Source organism: Lycorma delicatula, chromosome 10 (genome assembly GCF_047948215.1).
Source record: "Lycorma delicatula isolate Av1 chromosome 10, ASM4794821v1, whole genome shotgun sequence".
NCBI lineage: Eukaryota > Metazoa > Arthropoda > Insecta > Hemiptera > Fulgoridae > Lycorma > Lycorma delicatula.
This window is the reverse complement of record NC_134464.1, coordinates 8019889-8038680: the sequence shown is the minus strand read 5'-3', so window position 1 is coordinate 8038680 and position 18792 is coordinate 8019889. Positions and strand designations below refer to the sequence as shown.

The following is an 18792-nucleotide window of genomic DNA, read 5'->3' as shown; positions in this document are numbered from 1 at the left end:
CAGCAACAATAACAATTGAAGAACATAAGAAAGAAGCCCTAATAAGAAAGGGAGTCCGACAAGGATGTTCCCTATCGCCGTTACTTTTTAATCTTTACATGGAACTAGCAGTTAATGATGTTAAAGAACAATTTAGATTCGGAGTAACAGTACAAGGTGAAAAGATAAAGATGCTACGATTTGCTGATGATATAGTAATTCTAGCCGAGAGTAAAAAGGATTTAGAAGAAACAATGAACGGCATAGATGAAGTCCTACGCAAAAACTATCGCATGAAAATAAACAAGAACAAAACAAAAGTAATGAAATGTAGTAGAAATAACAAAGATGGACCACTGAATGTGAAAATAGGAGGAGAAAAGATTATGGAGGTACTAGAATTTTGTTATTTGGGAAGTAAAATTACTAAAGATGGACGAAGCAGGAGCGATATAAAATGCCGAATAGCACAAGCTAAACGAGCCTTCAGTAAGAAATATAATTTGTTTACATCAAAAATGAATTTAAATGTCAGGAAAAGATTTTTGAAAGTGTATGTTTGGAGTGTCGCTTTATATGGAAGTGAAACTTGGACAATCGGAGTATCTGAGAAGAAAAGATTAGAAGCTTTTGAAATGCGGTGCTATAGCTGAATGTTAAAAATCAGATGGGTGGATAAAGTGACAAATGAAGAGGTATTGCGGCAAACAGATGAAGAAAGAAGCATTTGAAAAAATATAGTTAAAAGAAGAGACAGACTTATAGGCCACATACTAAGGCATCCTGGAATAGTCTCTTTGATATTGGAAGGACAGGTAGAAGGGAAAAATTGTGTAGGCAGGCCACGTTTGGAGTATGTAAAACAAATTGTTGGGGATGTAGGATGTAGAGGGTATACTGAAATGAAACGACTAGCACTAGATAGGGAATCTTGGAGAGCTGCATCAAACCAGTCAAATGACTGAAGACAAAAAAAAAAAAAAAAAATTTAAATATATTTACTTGAAATGAGATATTTTTGCAAAACTTGGTCCTGCTATATAGTGGTAGGGTACATGATATTTCAAAAAAAATTTTGTTATCGTCCGATTTGGTTCATATTCAGAATATATACTAGTTATATGAAACGACATATATTTGCAAACTGTTGACCTGCTAAATGGTCGTAAGGGCGTGATATATCAAAAACATTTATGTATGGTGCAATTTGGTTCATATTCAGAATATATACTAATTACATGAATCAAGATTTTTTGCAAAACCTGAACCACCTAGGTGGTGGTGCAGTCTTGATATTTGAAAAAAAATTTATTTATGGTCCAATTTGGTTTATATTCAGTATATATATTACTTCTGTGAAACAAGGTATTTTTGTGTGGTAGTGGGGTTGAGTTATTTCAAAAAAAATTTATTTATGGTCCAATTTGGTTCATATATTAGTTACGTTTTTTTTTTTTTTTATTTTGACTGGTTTGATGCAGTTCTCTATGATTCCCTATCTAGGGCCAGACTTTCATTTCGGTATATCCCCTGCATCCTATATCCCTAACAATTTGTTTTACATATCCCAAAAGTTGTCTGCTTGTGAAATTTTTTCCATCTACTTTTCCTTCCAATATCAAAGCGATTATTCCAGGGTGCCTTTAGAGTTGGGCTATAAGTCTGTCTCATCTTTTAGCTATATTTTTTCAAATGCTTCTTTCTTCTTCAATTTGCACCAACAGCTCTTCATTTGTCACACTTTATCCACCCATCTGATTTTTATCATTCTCCAACACCACCGTATCTCATGTGCTTTTAAATATTTTCTTCTCATGTACTCCGATTGTCCAAGTTTACCTTCCATATAAAGCTGCATTCTAAATATATACTTTCAAAAATGTTTTCCTGACATTTAAATTAGTTTTTGATATAAGCAAATTATATTTCTGACTTAAAGCTCGTTTCGCCTGTGGTACTCGGCATTTTATAGCAATATAAAATGCTTTGTCCATCTTTAGTAATTCTACTTCCCAAATAACAAAATTGTTCTACTACCTTTTCTCGTCCCATTTTTATATTCAGTGGTTCATCTACTTTGTTTCTACTGCATTTCATTGCTTCTGTTTTGATATAGTTAATTTTCAAGCGGTACTTCCTCCATGCAATTTATTGTTTCTTCTAAATTTTTTTTACTCTCAGTTAGAATTTACTATATCAACAGCAAATCATAGCATCTTTTCTTTTCACCTTTCAGTGTTACTCCGGATCTAAACTGTTCTTTAACATTATTAACTGCTAGTTCTATGTAATGATTGAAAAGTAATGGGAATAGGAACTGACTTTTTTATTACTGCTTCTTTCTTATGCTCTTTGATTATTACTATTGCAGTTTGATTCCTGAATGTTAAAAATTGTTCTTTTACATCTCTACATTTGAACCCTAATATTTTTAAAATGCTGAACATTTTATTCTAGTCTACATTATCAAATGCCTGTTCCAAGCCTATTAATGCCATGTGTATAGGTTTGTTTTTCTTTTATCTTAACCAAATTGGAATTCTAATACTTCTATCACTCTCCTCTCAATTCTTCTGTACAGAATTCTAGTTAAGATTTTTTGATGCATGAATAGTTAAGCTAATTGTTCTGTAGTCTTCACATTTATCTGCTCCTGCTTTCTTTGGTATCATGACAATAACACTCTTTTTGAAGTCTGATAGAACTTCCCCTTTTTCGTAAATATTAAACACCAGTGTGTATAATCTATCTATTACTTTCTCATCTCCACTGCACAGTAATTCTCCAGGTCTATCCCAGGAGTCTTTCTCCCATTCAAATTCTTCAATGCTCTGTTAAATTCAGATCTCATTATTGTTTCTCCCTTTTCATCCTTTCGACCTCCTCTTCTAGTTTCTAATCCATTTCCTCTGTATAACTCTTCAGTATATTCTACCCACCTTTCAACCTTTTTTTTTGTATTTTAAATCAGTGTATAATCTTTATTTAACACATTATTAGATTTTTAATTTATGTAACAAAGTTCTCCTTAACTTTCTTGTATGCTCCGTCTACTTTACCAATGACCATTTTTTTCCCACTTTTGAACTTTTCTTTAATCCACTCTTCTTTTGTTAATTTGCACTTCCTGTTTATAGTATTTCTTAATTATAGATAGTTCCTTGTACCTTCTTCATCACTCGCATTCTTATATTTTCTGTGCTCACCCATCAGCTGCGATGTATCCTCTGATATCCAAGGTTTTCTACCAGTTCTCTTTTTTCCGCCTAAGTTCGCTTCTGGGGATTTAAGAATTTCCTTTTTAAATTCTCCTATTCTTCTTTATTTTCTACTTTATATTTTTTACTCAGACCTCTTGCGATGTCCTCCTTAAAAATCTTTACTTCCTCTTCCTCAAGATTCTCTAAATTCCACCGATTCATCTGACACCTTTTCTTCAGGTTTATAAATTCGAATCTACATTTATTATCACTAAATATGGTCTTTCAATGTCTGCTCCTGATTATGCTTTCCAGTTGACGAGTTGATTTCTATATCTTTGCTTAACCATGATATAATCTATCTGATATCTTGCAGTATCACCCTGCTCTTTCTATGTGTATATTCTTATATTATGATTTTTAAACTGGGTGTTGGCAATTAATAAATTATATTTCATCCCCACCTTTTTCTTTTTTTTTGCCCAGCCCGTATTCACTCACAATATTTCCTTCCTTGTCTTTTCCGATGCTTGTATTCCAATCTCCAAGTATTATTAAATTTTCATCCCCTTTTATATGTTTAATTATTTTTTCAATTTCTTCATATACACACTCTACTTCATCATCAACATGAGCACTTGTAGGCATTATTAATGTCTATACATTAACAATCTTAGGTTTTGATTTTATCTTGATTACAATGATTCCATCGCTATGCTTTTTGAAATACTGTACTTTTTTCCCTATCTTCTTGTTCACTACAAAACCTACTTCTGCCTGCCCTTTATTCGAAGCTGAGTTATTCTAATACCACCTGACCAAAAGTCGTTTTCCTGTTCCCAACGAATCTCGCTAATCCTACTACATCTACATTTAACCTATCCATTTCCCTCTTTAAATTTTCTAACCTACCAACCTTTTTTAGACTTACCTTTTAACATTCAATGCTCCAACTTGTAGAATGTTATTTTTTAATTTTCTTCTGAAGATCCAAACGAGAACTACTTTAGCTCTGGAATATTTTACCAAGGAAGGTGCCTTCATCTTTGTTACATGAAAATGCAGAGCTACATTTTTTTGAAAAAAAAATCTTATCGTATATTAATTGACTATGTAACAAAATACACAACACATACCAGAAAAACTGTACCGAGAGCCAGAACACAGAACTGAACTTTATATAGGAAAAGGAAAAGTAAACAAAAAACAAAAATAAAACAAAATAAAAATAATTGTTTGTATTTGAAACATGATGTAACTTTCTCAATACTCTAAACAACACTCAAAAATACATTGCTTCATAAACAACAGTTGCATCATGTTTATGCTAGAAAGAGATTATTGGAATAAATACAATAGTATATCAGTGACGGGCTGATCAAAAAAGCTCATCGTTATGTGGTGGCTACTGTAAATACAATTTCAGTAAGTGATACTAGCATAAGCTTCTTGCAAAAAAAATTATTTGCAGAAACTGAAGCGTTTGATATATGAAACAGTAGTAATAATAATAAATTTATTTTCAACTGCAACATGAATACATACATAAAAAAGAATAAGTGATGAATGGACAAGACATGAATACAATGCACAATATAAAATATAAAGGATTTAGTTGATTAATTTAGCACGCAGTGATATTTAATCATTTTACTATGTCAAAAAATTTACTTCTCTGTTATTGATAAAGATAATACTGAAGTTGCATGTGATAAAGCAAAAGTTTTAGTTACTGCAGAAAGGATTTCCAGATCAACAATTATAATTAGAAAAACAAAATAAAAAACTGTAATTTCCTACAGACACACTAAGCATACAACACAATACTGACATCGACCAGGTACAATTATAAGAATATTATGATTTATTTAAATTTAAAATTTACAACTGTTTCATTTAGACTAAATCACCACCCCCAAATACAATGTTTCCCCCTCATCAGTAGTCAAGTGAAAATCTACCTCTAAGTTAAATTTAAATTGACTCAGATTACAGGCACTTCTTATTCTACCAGGCAGGCAAATAAAGAGCTTAGGTGTTAGAAAAATAAAAGTTTTTTGAAACAATGTACAAAGAGAGAGGCCTTGAAATGGCAATATTTCTTCTAAAAGTTTGTCTAGTTATATAATAGCTTTCACTCTCAGCTATCATCACCCTGGTATTAAATCTTCTTTTGTAAAAAATTAGAAGTGCCTTATAATAAATAAAATATCGATCATTTACATGCATTTATGTAATCAGTACTGTCTAATATATCCAAAAAAGATTAAAAAAGGAGGGTAAGATTTTTTATTTTTTCACAAAAATTGGATGATGTACAGTACAATTGACTGTTTTCATTAGACGGTTCTTAAACAGAAATGCAATATGTTGCTATAAGTTTCATTTCTTAATAGAATAAAAATATTTATAAAATTTGAGAGAAAAATATAGATAAATTTAAATTCACTAATTTAATATTTAATCATTTTAATCAAAGTTCTGCTCCTTAAAATTGATTCTAGTCAGGTTACTACAACTTATATTTAAACTAAATACACAGGTTTGAAAAAGAACAGACCTTTTTTGTTTAAACTTTTTTATTTCAATTTTACTGTCTGTATTACATTATAATAAATTATAAGACACTACAATAATAAGTGTCTGTGTTACTTTATCTCGTGCTAAAATGATTTTATATATAATCTACATCAAACTGTTGAGGTTTATGTCATTTACTTTTCAGTTCAATATCTAATTCAGTCATTTCATTCACTTCTTTTTCGTCAGTTTTATTTGTACATTGACCTTGCGTACCTCTTGAACTTGATGTTTCGGTGGCTTTACTGTTTTTTGAAGAGCTTTCATTATATGTAAAGATAATTTTTGATGGCCATAACTTAACATTGATAGCGTGAAGTATTCGTTTTTTACATATAAATATAATAAACATCATTACACCTTGGAATAAATTAAAGGTAAACATGATTTGCCATAGCAGATCTAAGCTGGGAAATATTAGTTCTAATATGTCTGAAATCCAAGGTATACCCATAACTAACATCAGCTTTAAATACAAATTGAACCTGAAACAGATAATTATTTTGTTATTTATTGATAATTATCAAAATACATATATAAAAATTGTACATACATATTGTATAATACGTATATATAAAAATTGTATTTATGTATAATTTAAGTACAGTAAAATCTCATTATTCGCCGGGGTTAGAGACTGCAAAAATGATACAAATACATAAAACTGTGAATATATAACGGAACTAATACTCATTTAAGGAAGAATAGTTAGCTTCTATGTAAAAGGAAAAAAATCAGTACACAGGTACACTACACAAAAAATATTTAACAAAATACAGTATATTTCCTAATCTACTCGTAAGCATTTCCGAACTGTTTGATTTAAAAACTCACTACAGTATGTACTGTATTAGAAAACGGTATTACATGTTCAAATCGCCTTAAAAATAGATTACTCAGTAATCGCCTTAAAAAGTCAAAAAAGGAGCACTACAGTATTACGTACACTAAAACTAAAATTACTGTAAAGGAAATTTACAAAACAACCTACAGTATTTTGGATTGCATTTAAATTTAAAAAAATAATTTTTCCTTGTCTCGCCTTGTTTTTAAATTCGTGTGAAGTTCTATGTATTCTTGCATGGCATCTTCAATTTTGCGGTTAAAGCTTCTATTCAAAGATGGATCAGCATCTATAAAAAACTGGGTAAGATCATGGAATAGTTTAATGTCTTTGGTAACCGTTTTCCAGGGATCATTAGAAGATATGATCCCTGGATCCCTCTTCACCTTCATATTTTACATGCATCATTAAATATTCCAGATGTTGTTCATTAAGTTCTTCTCATGTGTTTATGAGATTTCAATACCTGTGTCATCTACTTCATCAAACCCAATTTTCCCTATTGAACACGGTACTGCTTTCAGCGATATTTCCTCGATGTCACCAGTACCTTTCAGCATATCTGTTTGAAGCACATTCTTCCAGCAAGACACCAGAGTTGACGGTTTTATTTCATCTAAAGAAGACTTGATGCACATAATGTAGTCAGGAATATTAAATTTCTTCCAACATGTAACATTCCGCTCACAATTGGAATCCATCTCGTCTAAAATAATTTTAAATGTTCTTCTTCTGATATAATTTAAACGATTGAATAATTCCCTGATCGATCGGTTGAAATAAAGCGGTAGTATTGACTAATTTGGCGGCAGAAAGACTAATTTTATTTTGGGATTATAAACATTCTGTTTATATACATACATACATATATGTATATAAACAGAATGTTTATATATATATATATATATATATATATATATATATATATATATATATGTATATATATATATATATACATATATGTGTGTATATAAATAACTACTTATAATTAAAGACTCTGTTTCTTGTAAAAGTGGCTTCATCAGTAAATAAAATTGAATTTACCTAATCAGTGTTATCTAGAAGCCAATGAAACAAGTTTAACCGATGGGGGTAATCTGTTGGCCGCAAATTTTGAATTTTCTGCAGGCAGAATGGATAAAAATTGTCTTTCCGTAGGATTCGCTACACTTTGTTTTTTGACATGAAATTCCCTTTGTACTAGTGCCTGGGCTATGCTGAATATGTTGAATCACAAGATGTTCATCATTAACACGATGAATTACTTGGCGTTCAGCAGAAAACTAGCATGTTGGAAACCCTATCATCAGCATTTCCAAACCCTTTCGTTTGCAAATGCTGATAGACCGAAGAAAACGTTTTTGTATTTGGAATCTTCCTTCCAGGTAATCTCTCCTTATATTCACGTTGAACAGCTTCAGAATCCATTAAAAAATCCATAAACAAAAATTATATCGACATATTCCTCGTTATAAAATCGAAATTCAATCATTTTTACACTACAATATGAAATAATACAACACTTTCTTTATCAGTATCATAGTTTATGGCAACAGATTCAAATGAAGTACCCAATTTTCATTGTTGACCAGATGTTAGTATTGCCAATTTAAACAATAAAATTTTTTTAAATATTTCTAAATAACTTACGTTTCAATTTAGTTTTTTACATAATTATTTTGTTTTATCTAAGTAATATACACAGCTAAAATATTTTTTATAAATTTTTTGTTTCTTTTAAAGTTATTTTGAGTAATTAGCGTTTTTGTTTTTAAAAAGAATGTTTATTAGGTACAGAAAAAATTTAATACGATTTTCTATTTATTTTTCATTTGTTTTGCAAATCAATAAAAAACTGATCTTAAACTTTTTATTTATTTTTTATCGGCTACATTTATACTAATTTTCTCAGAATTAAATACAATAGTATCATTATTTAGTTTTGTTACTAAATCTTCCTCATTTATTAGTCAAACAAAGAAAGTTATTGCAAACCTAAAAGAAACTTATTTTTCAACACCAAATTTTATATTTTAGGTGAATTTCTTAAAAATTACTGGAGTTACAGTTCTGAAAACCGTTTTATATTGTTTCCTAGCTCAAGTTATATAAGAAACTTTAATCATAATTTACTCCTTAAGTTCCAAAAATTACAATAGGGCTTTTTTTATTAGAAGAGCTGAAATCCAGGCAAAATTTTGTGCTAGTCTCGAAAGCAAAACATTTGCAGACTTTTGTTTATATGAACTCTTTTTATTATTTTCACCAGCAGATTCTGAAAGTTTCTCGCTTTCTTCGTTGGATCCTCTATATACCACACACACACAGACAGAAAGAGAGAGAGTGAGTGAGGGGGGGAATACATCCTAAATTCCCTCGTTTGTGAGTTATGGCTAATGAAAGATGTGGCTCAGATTTCAGCTACCTCGGTGAAATGAGGTCGAACTGAAATTTTTAAGATGTTAATTAAGCGACAGAATTAGTGATTTCTTATGGTTTTTGACCTAAAAAATCGAATAAAACAGGTCTCAGAACCGTAACTACAGTAGGTTTTGAGAAATCTGCGGTGAAAACCAATAAATTGGAGAAAAAACTCTATTTTTTATGTTTGATGTACAATAATTTTGTTAACTGGGTTATAAACACATAAAACGTTTAAGCAGAACTTAATTAATTATGAACAAAATAGTTTAACATAAGTTGAATAAAATAAAGAGAATTTAGAAAAATTAGAATCTTATTTAGAAACAGTACACTAGACCAAAGTGTATATGTAGCAGTTTATAATAATGCTCAAAAGCGAGGCCGACATTTTCAACACATTCTTGGCACACTTCTGTACTGCTTTTGTTGCTCTTTTTAGTTCTTAGGGCTGTCGTTATGTTGCTCAGCCGCATCCATAATGCAGATAATTAATTCCTCAAGAGAATGCATTTTTGTTTTGTATACAATATTTTTCATCCATCCCCAGATGCGTTTCCAGAATATCGCATTTCACAGAACTAATATATATTCTGAATATGAAAGAACCCATACATTTTTTTTTTTGAAATATCACGGCCACACCGACACCTAGGAGGTACATGTTTTGCAAAAATATCTCATTCTGAACATGAACGAAAGCAGACTATAAATAAATTATTTTTAAATATCACAACGCCACCACCATCTAGGAGGTCCATGTTTTTCAATAATATTTCGTTTCACTTCACTAATATATATTCTGAATATGTAACCAATCAGACCACAAACACATTTTTTTTTTAAATATCACGTCCCCACAATCACCTAGCAAGTCCAGGTTTCCCAAAAATATCTCCTTTAACATAAGTAATATATATATGAACCAAATCAGAACATAAATAATTTCTTTTCAAATATCACGACTTTAACACCACCTAGGTCCATGTCTTGCAAAAATATCTCTTGTTTCATGTAATAATTATTATTTTGAATATGAGCCATATAGGACCATAAATAATTTTTTTTGATATATCACGACCGTACCACCATTTAGCAGATCCATGTTTTGCAAAAAATATTTCATTTCACGTAACTAATATATATTCTGAATGTGAACCACATCCGACCATAAATAGATTTTTTTTTTATATATCACGATCCCACCACCACCTAGGAGGTCCATCCATGTTTTGCAAAAATATTTCCTTTCACGTCATTAATATATATTCTTAATATGAACCAAATCGGACAATAAATAATTTTTTTTTTGAAATATCATGACCTCACCACTATTTTTTTCTCGTCACTAATATATATTTTGTATATGATACAAATCGGACCATAAATAAATTTTTATTTAAATATCACGACCCCGCCACAATTTGGTGGGTCCATGATTTGCAAAAATATCTAAGAAACTAATATATTATTCTGTTTATGAACCAAATTGGACCTTAAATAATTTTTTTTTAAATATGACGGCCCCACCATCATTTTTGATGTCAAAACCTAAAGGTGTTACATCAGGCGATCTTTGTGGCAAGGAATGTTGACTTGCACGACCGATCCATTTCTCAAAGAAATTAATATTTTAGTGTGTGGAATCGGCACAAGAGAAGCGGAGAGGTGCGCCACAGTGCTAGAAGTACACTTGTGTCTCAATGCTAGAGGAACATCTTCAAGCAAATGTGGCAATTCTTCATGAAGAAAGTACAAGTCGACCTTAGGATTTATGCGGCAAGATAATGTGAACGGTCCAAACCGCTGATTGTAGAAGAAATACATTGATAGTAAATAAGTGTTGAAAATTTCCTTCCACTGTTACATGAGAATTTACTTTTTGCCATGTAATGATTTAAACACAAACATAGTATTGCACATTGTTGATCAGCTGTTGTTATTTTATTGCCAACTTTGAAATAATAATTTTTCAAATAATTTATTGTATTTCTGTCATTAATAAAAAAATTATTATCTAATGAATTTTTATTTATTTATTTTATTAAATAATAAATGAAGAATTGTATAATTTCCAGTTTTTTTGTTATAATTTTGTAACAGCAATTTTTAATAGTAAATTTTGTTTTTACAAATTTTTCCAAAATAAAAGTAACACGTAAATGTGTAATGTGTTTATACCTATTAAGTTATTATATGTCAAACATAAAAAACAAAGTTTTTTTACCCCAATTTATTGGTTTTCATCAATTTGATTGATTTTTTTTTGTATTTAATATGTTTCAAATCTAATTTTGTATTTAAAGTTAAAACAAAATATTTAAATTAAAAGTGTAACTACACAATCAGTTTTGTGCATGATTACAATGTAAAACAAAAGCAATTTCTCATAAAAAAGTTTCACCAAAATCTACTCTTGCATCACATAGAGTACAGAAACTGATCATATGTAGAGAAGAGAAAGTTACTCTGAGACTTTGTACAAATACATATACAGAATTTCTATTGAGCAGAGATCACTTTCATAATGATACAAGAAAAAAGTATTTAAATACTTCTTAAATGTAATTTATGTCATTTCATCAGAAAACACACATTTTTATTTTAAGTATAATACAAATTTATTCCTTAGATGTTGCTAAATTTGTTGATCTATTCTTCAATCTCTACCGACAAAACACTGACACACTTGCTCCATCTCTTGTATATTTACATAAATACCTTTTTAGCAGTTATTATGATTATTATTATTTTTTTATTATAAGGTCTCACTTACTTAAAATTTAGCTAATGAAATTTACATACCTTTCTTTTTCTTTTTTATTGTAATTTCTCGTGCATTCATCAATTAATACATTTTTAGTTAATTTATTATGATCATAAAGTTTTTTTACTGTAGCTAAAAACAGTAATAAATTTACAATTTGCAATGTTGTAGAAACAGTAGTATATACTGAAATGAATAGTAGTCTTGCTGAAATTGAAAACATACACACACACATGAGAATTTCATTATTAATCAATGAAATAGTAAATTAATCTCTTATTCTGATGGGTGTACAGTAATAGATTATTTTGATTACGTCAAGAACGATAAGGTTTATTACTCTGCTGATAAGAAAAAATGCCCAAGCATTAGACCCGATGAATCAAGATAAAACCTTGATCAGAATGGAATGAGACAATCCAGCCAGAATTAATAGTAAGATAAAAAAATAGAAGTCATTAGACTCCATATTAATTATTTAATGTATAAACCCAAGAAATGATAAGATAAATACATGAAGATACTAAATATAAGAAATGATTATAAAAAAATTCACAATTCAAGTGTTAACGAATACTACTTGAGTAGAAGACTTTCTTTTTCCTGTTTAGTAGCTTGGTAACTGATTGGTAACTGCCAGAGGGGCAGTTACCATTCAGTTATTACTTCAGAGGATGATATGTATGAGTGTAAATGAAGTGTAGTCCTGTATAGTCTCAGTTTGATCACTCCTGAGTTGTGTGGTTAATTGAAATCCAAATACCAAAGAACACCGGTATCCACAATCCAGTATTCAAATCCATATAAAAATAACTGCCTTTACTAGGACTTGAATGCTGGAACTTCCACTTCGACTTCCAAATCAGCTGATTTGGGAAGACGTGTTCACCACTAGACCAACCCGGTGGGTTACTTGAGTAGAAGATTAGAAAAAAATAATTCTAACCTTGAACAGATGCAAGAAAAGAACATTTAAAAATTGTTTTAAATGCTTACAAAAAAATAAAATTTTTTAAAACTATTTAAAAATTCATTAACCGTGTAATATTGTTTCTGTAAAATAAAAACCTTTCACTATATTTTATAAATAAATTGGTGGGAAGATGGTTTAAATAGTTCAGCAATTCATTAAAAATGACAACAGAGACGTAAGACCCTTTCTTATAAGCTGAGGTATTATGAAAATTTACCTGTAAAATGTTCTTTTGTCTGGTTTGAAAATTGTTATTTTTTATTAATAAGTGATTATTTTTTTTATTTATTAGTGATTGAATTCATAATTATAAGCACAAGTATTAGTTAACATTTTTAATTTTCTAAATACACACCATATTTATAGCCCTTTTTATTTTGAATACTCAAGTTTTTGAGATAGCCCTAAGAAATGACATTACACTTCAGAGAGGAATATACATAAATATTTATATATGTTTAATAATGATAATAAACTCAGTATTCTACTAAGGTACTTCAAAGTAAAACTATACAGTTTCATTTTTTTAACTAACAAAATCAATTTGTTCATTCCAAGCAAATTATTCATCTAATAAAATAGCCAGAAAGGGGATATGAGACTCAAAAATTCTGTTGTTATTAGCTGATGGGAAAATTATACAATCAGCAATGTTAACCAAAAATACTGTCATTATATCACCTGTTGATGATCGGGTTCAAAATTTTTCCTTAATAGCTGAACTCTTGTTCTTCCAATCCATGCTCTATTTTTATTGATTCCACTTAATAATGGTGAATCCACATCTCATCATAGGTTAGAATACTGTCAAAAAGCATCACCTCCTGGGTGAAACCATTGTTTTAGTTCTGGGCATATGCAAAGTATTGTCTCCTTTTGGTGATCTATCGACTCTTTTGGAAACCATTTTGTTTGTTTTACGGTACGTGCTTTTAGCCAGTCCTTATATTCACAATTATATACCAGTATATAACTGTGAATATATATATATATATATATATATATATATATATAAATTTTTAAATGTTAACTTACCCTTAGTTTATATTTATGACTGTGTGGTCTTGTTAAAAAGAATAGTAACTTATTGTTTTCCTTATTGCTTCTATCAAAAAACGACAGCAAAACCTTTTTCCTATTTATTTAACTCAAGAAAGGGCCTTATTATGCTTATTCCATATCTAATAAATTAGTTATCTATTAAAAAAATCTTCTGACTAATTTATTTAAAATACAACTAAAAAATCTTATCTTACAGAAACAATATTACTCTCTTGATGAATTTTTAAATAATACTAATTTAAAAATTAAAAAACCCTGAATCTTCTGCAACTGTTAAACTTGCACATAAACATGTGCTCCAATAATCTTCATTAATAACTTTTGATTTTTGAATTATTTGGCTGTTATCTTTTGTATTTAATATCTTCATATATTTTCCAAAACATAATTTCATGAATTTATATTGTATGTAAATAAATTATATGGACTTTAATCACTTCTAATTTTTATTTTCTAATTATTTATTTTATGATGCTACTCTGATTTCATGTAATTATGCAATAAATTATTTATTATAATTACAATTAAAATAATCTTTAGCAGAGGATGTGTGGTGATGAGACGTATAAGGATGTGGCAGACCACTAGAATCCTCGTTTTTTAATAAATTTATTATCTGTTGTAAGCAACATGTTTGAAAAATTAATATATGTATATTGTATCAAACATGTTAACCACAGAATATAATTAAAGTTAGATGAGTAAGCCAGTCAAAAAGTAAAATAAATCTTTATTATCCTGAAATAACACAGTTACAATTACATAAGATAGAAAACTCAGCAATAATTATTTCAAGTATATAACCTACATCTTTATTTATAATTATAACATTCAAAACATAAATTATTATAAATCTACATTTTATTCAATAAAAAATAAAAAGGCATTTCAATCCTATTTTCTCCTGTATGCATCATCTTCAGTTTAATATTTTATTAAACTGTAATATTTTGTCTCTATATTTTAGCGTAAATATATACTATTCTGATTTGATTACAAGATAAAAAATTATGCTAAGGAAACCATGTTTTCCATGCTACTGAATTAAGGAGAATTTATATACACAGTATTCATAAAGTATAGTAACACTGAAATAAATTTCAACTCTTAAAATGAGATTCAGCAAATGGTTTTACCTCAAAAAAATCAATTTTTTGGTTAAAAAACCTACCACATCCGAAGGTCCCCTCTTCAGGGCCAACTCAAAAATGTTTAAAGGAAAGGCTAGAGTTGTGATATATTATTCCAATAGGTAACCCTAACTAAAATGGTGGTCATTTAATGTTTTTTCAAAGTAACAACAGTAACAGTAAAATAATTAAAAAAATAAAATTAAGCAAATGCTTCTACCTCAAAGGGATCTATCTTTCATTGCGAGTCACTATTTGGATCTATTGTGGGGGCTACCTTTGAAACTAGCTGAAAAATATTACATGGCTGCTATTTTGATTAAGGTTGTTGTAATCTAAAGTTTTCATTAAAAATGTTTGAGCTGCTGTACATGGAAGCTTTCTTTTCTGTTTAGCCTCTGGAACCACCACAATCCTCATCAGAGGATGAATGAGGATTATATGTATACATTTCATTTACATTGTAAATGAAATTGAAGTGTAAATGAAGTGTAGTCTTGTACAGTCTCAGATCAACCATTCCTAAGATGTGTGTGGTTAATTGAAAACACCGGTATCTACAATCTAGTATTGAAATCTGTAAAAAAGTAACATGAAAGCTTGGGGTGGTTAATTCATCTCTTAAGTCACTGGCATAAATTAGTGACTTTTTATATGATTTTTATTCTCAAATATTTTCTGTTTAATGCAGTGATTCTCCTAATTGTTACCTAATCACCAGCTGTACCTATTGACAGCATGAACCCTATAAGTTGAATCTAAGTAACGTAAGTCACAGAGTTATAATTTTAATCTTTGTTATGTTTCATTGGTGCTGTATTTTTATATTTCATTAATCTGGTTAACTTTGAAGCTACAAGATTTTTCATCTTTACAGTTTTACAACACATTAAATGAGGAAAAATGTTTTACTGTACTCTATTCTAATAAATGAATGCAAAAAATGCAGCACAGAGAAATATATTGTTTTATTTCAGTTTATGAAAATAAACTTATTAATTTAATATCGACAAATTATTTTTCATTAAATTTTTTGAAAATAAATATTATTACTTCAGACTAAACAAAAAAATATTGTCAAAAAAATTCCTTATTACAATTCAGGAGATAAAGAATATTTTAAAAAAAGTAATCAGTTTAATATAACAATAAGTCACTATATCAGTGGTGGCTTGTTGCTAAAATTAGTGGGGTGCTGCTCCAGAAAAACTTTTTTCTGGGCCTTTTCAAGGCCATGGTTAGTTTTCTTTAAAATAAAAGAACCGAAAAAAAATGAATCAAATAGAAAAGCTGGAAGCAGGACAATAATCTAATTGTAAACTGTGTACCATATATACGGTTTTTAAGCACACTGTGATTAAAAACCGTATTCGGTTTCACTTAATAAATAATAAAATGTCAATACAAATAATATTTTCTAGTATTATTAGATAAACTTAATAAAATGTCCGCTTAAAAACACTACAGTCCAATGGTGCTTAATTTAAATTTCTATGTACATAGAAACAAATACGTAATTGATTTTTACTAATTACCTTCTCTTTCGTCCTTCCAGCGTCTTTTTAAACAGATTTGACAATCAAAGAACCCTTGATTTCTGCCATCTTTTCATCATTACTGAAAAAACAACTAAACCGCTTTCATATTCCTTCCACCGACTAAACTAGAAAAAGGAATGAACAAGGAACATTCCATACACACTCGGAGTAAAAAAACTACCTTCCACCAGCACGCCAGGGTCGGCACTTGCGAGAGCGACAGTGGTCTCTCTCCCTCGCATGCAGCTTCCTATGTGCGCACACGGACAACAGCCAAACACCACGCCGCTGGAACTCTGAAGCGTACAGTTCCATACAAAAATTTTGGTCTTTTTCATAAACTGGAAGATGGCTACTGACATTAAGCTTAAAGATTATATATTGCACAATTATAAAGAAAGAATTAAAGAAAAAAGTACTCGTATTAAATGTTATCGATAATATAAAGTGGAAATAGGGTGTGATGCAGTTCCACAGTGCCTATACGCGAGCCGTCACTGCATAACAATTAAAATTTATGAAATTAAATTCACAACTGACCGTGAAAATCTAAGCAAGCCTGTCCTTTCTAAAAATGTTTTATACAATGTTAAGATATTGTTGACAGGTGAACGGTTGCGTTTAATGAAAAACGTCCAAGAATAAAAATGTTGAGTCGTGCGTAGAACTAAAATTACAAAAGCGTTTTAAAAATTGGGGGTTTCCATTTATAAAATGAAGTAGTCCTCCATACTGGAAAAACGATGAAGATTTCAAAAATTTCAGTAGTTTATTATTAATACCTCACAAGTATAAGGCATTAATAGATTCGTGAAAAGTACCAAATTTAAATTTGGTTCAAAGCCTTTCCTGTAAATTAAGGTTTAATGGTGGCACATTTAAAATGGTGGGTACACTATACATACTGCATATATTATTTGTTAAAAAATTGATAAAGAAAATAGAATCAGTCATAGTTACCAATATTATAACGTATAATACACAATATCCCCGGCACAGCCCAGGCGTAGGCCGAGTAGATTAAGAACTTTTTCATCTCCTGTTTTTTAGTCAGACTAAGGTAAGGTTGAGAATAACCGCTAAAGACATAATAAAAAAAATATCTTTTAGATCAAGATAATTAAGTGAGCTTCAGTTCATTAAAATTACTTCAAACATTTCTATAAAACAAAATGGAACTATGTTTTTTTACGTTTCATTATTAGATATAGCAGTCATAATCAGTTATGACTGCTATTAATCTGTTATTAAATTAGTTTGCATTCTTTTACCGTTTAACAATCATAAGTAATAGTAACAGAAATTTATATAAATAAACAAAACAAAATGACAAAAATATATGATAGTGGTAGAAAATAATTGTTTTTCAGGGTTTATTCACTAGTCTTATTAAGAAAGTTCTCGGCCTGACGCAAAGATGGTGCAGGTATAACTAAATGACAATGATGTTTTAGTTATGATCGGATAGGATGTGTGCTGCGAAGTTTCCGACGCGTGTTTTTAGTGGTTTGGTTTGTGGCAATCAAAGCAAGCAGCTTACAACGTATTATGAAAAATAGATAATTTCGAAATGTTATGAACCGATTTAAAAAGTTTAACCAAGACGGACATATTGAAAAAGCTAAACTCAACTTTAAAGCTAAACTCCCCTTCCTACTCGACGGTAAAAAACCGAGTTGATAAATTTAAACGCGGTGTAGCTATACAAAATAAGGAACACTCTGGACGCGAAAAATCGTTACCGACGACGAATTTCACGAAATCCACAACGCCAAATTAAGTTATGGCCGATTGAAGGTATGTGAGCTTGGTGAAATTTTAAAGATCTTGATAGGCCGAGTTCACTACATTTTACACGATGTTTTGAGTATGAAAAAGATTTACTTTCAATGTGTGACGGATAAATTAACAGTCGACCAAAAACATATAGATTGAATATTTTTCAAAGAAAGGGAAACCAGTTTCACTGCAGGAGAGCCATGGCTACAAATAGTGTTAATGCACCTATTATAAAAACCAGTGGCCTACTTTTCTACTGCTTCCACATACACCGTATTCTTTGGATTTGTTTCCACCGAGCAGTTTCTCTTCACAACCTGAAAACACGGTCCACTAGGCAAAGATTCACTTCAAATGATGAGGTCAAAACTGAGACAACCGCTTGATTTGCAGAGTTCGAAAAATCGCATTATACTGAGTGTAATAAAAAGTTGAAAATTCGCTGTCCTAAATGTATCGAATTGCAAGGTGACTAGGTTAAAAATTAAAAAAAAAAAGTTCTGAAAAATCTTGCGTTTC

The 18792-nt window shown here is 29.9% G+C and overlaps 1 protein-coding gene across 2 annotated transcripts in view; it reads right to left on the bottom strand.

Annotated features, from left to right (window-relative positions):
- Nucleotides 1–5753: 5753 nt before the first annotated feature.
- Nucleotides 5754–18792, bottom strand: part of LOC142331567 (G-protein coupled receptor Mth2-like) — a 52664-nt gene continuing 39625 nt past the window's right edge. For both annotated transcript variants that reach the window (XM_075377563.1, XM_075377562.1), the window contains 3 exons: nt 17455–17573; nt 11830–11998; nt 5754–6244 (listed from right to left, as the gene is read on the bottom strand). In XM_075377563.1, coding sequence (XP_075233678.1) covers nt 5890–6244; nt 11830–11998; nt 17455–17573 — 643 coding nt within the window. In that variant the 3' untranslated portion in view covers nt 5754–5889. The remainder of the gene's footprint in view (nt 6245–11829; nt 11999–17454; nt 17574–18792) is intronic.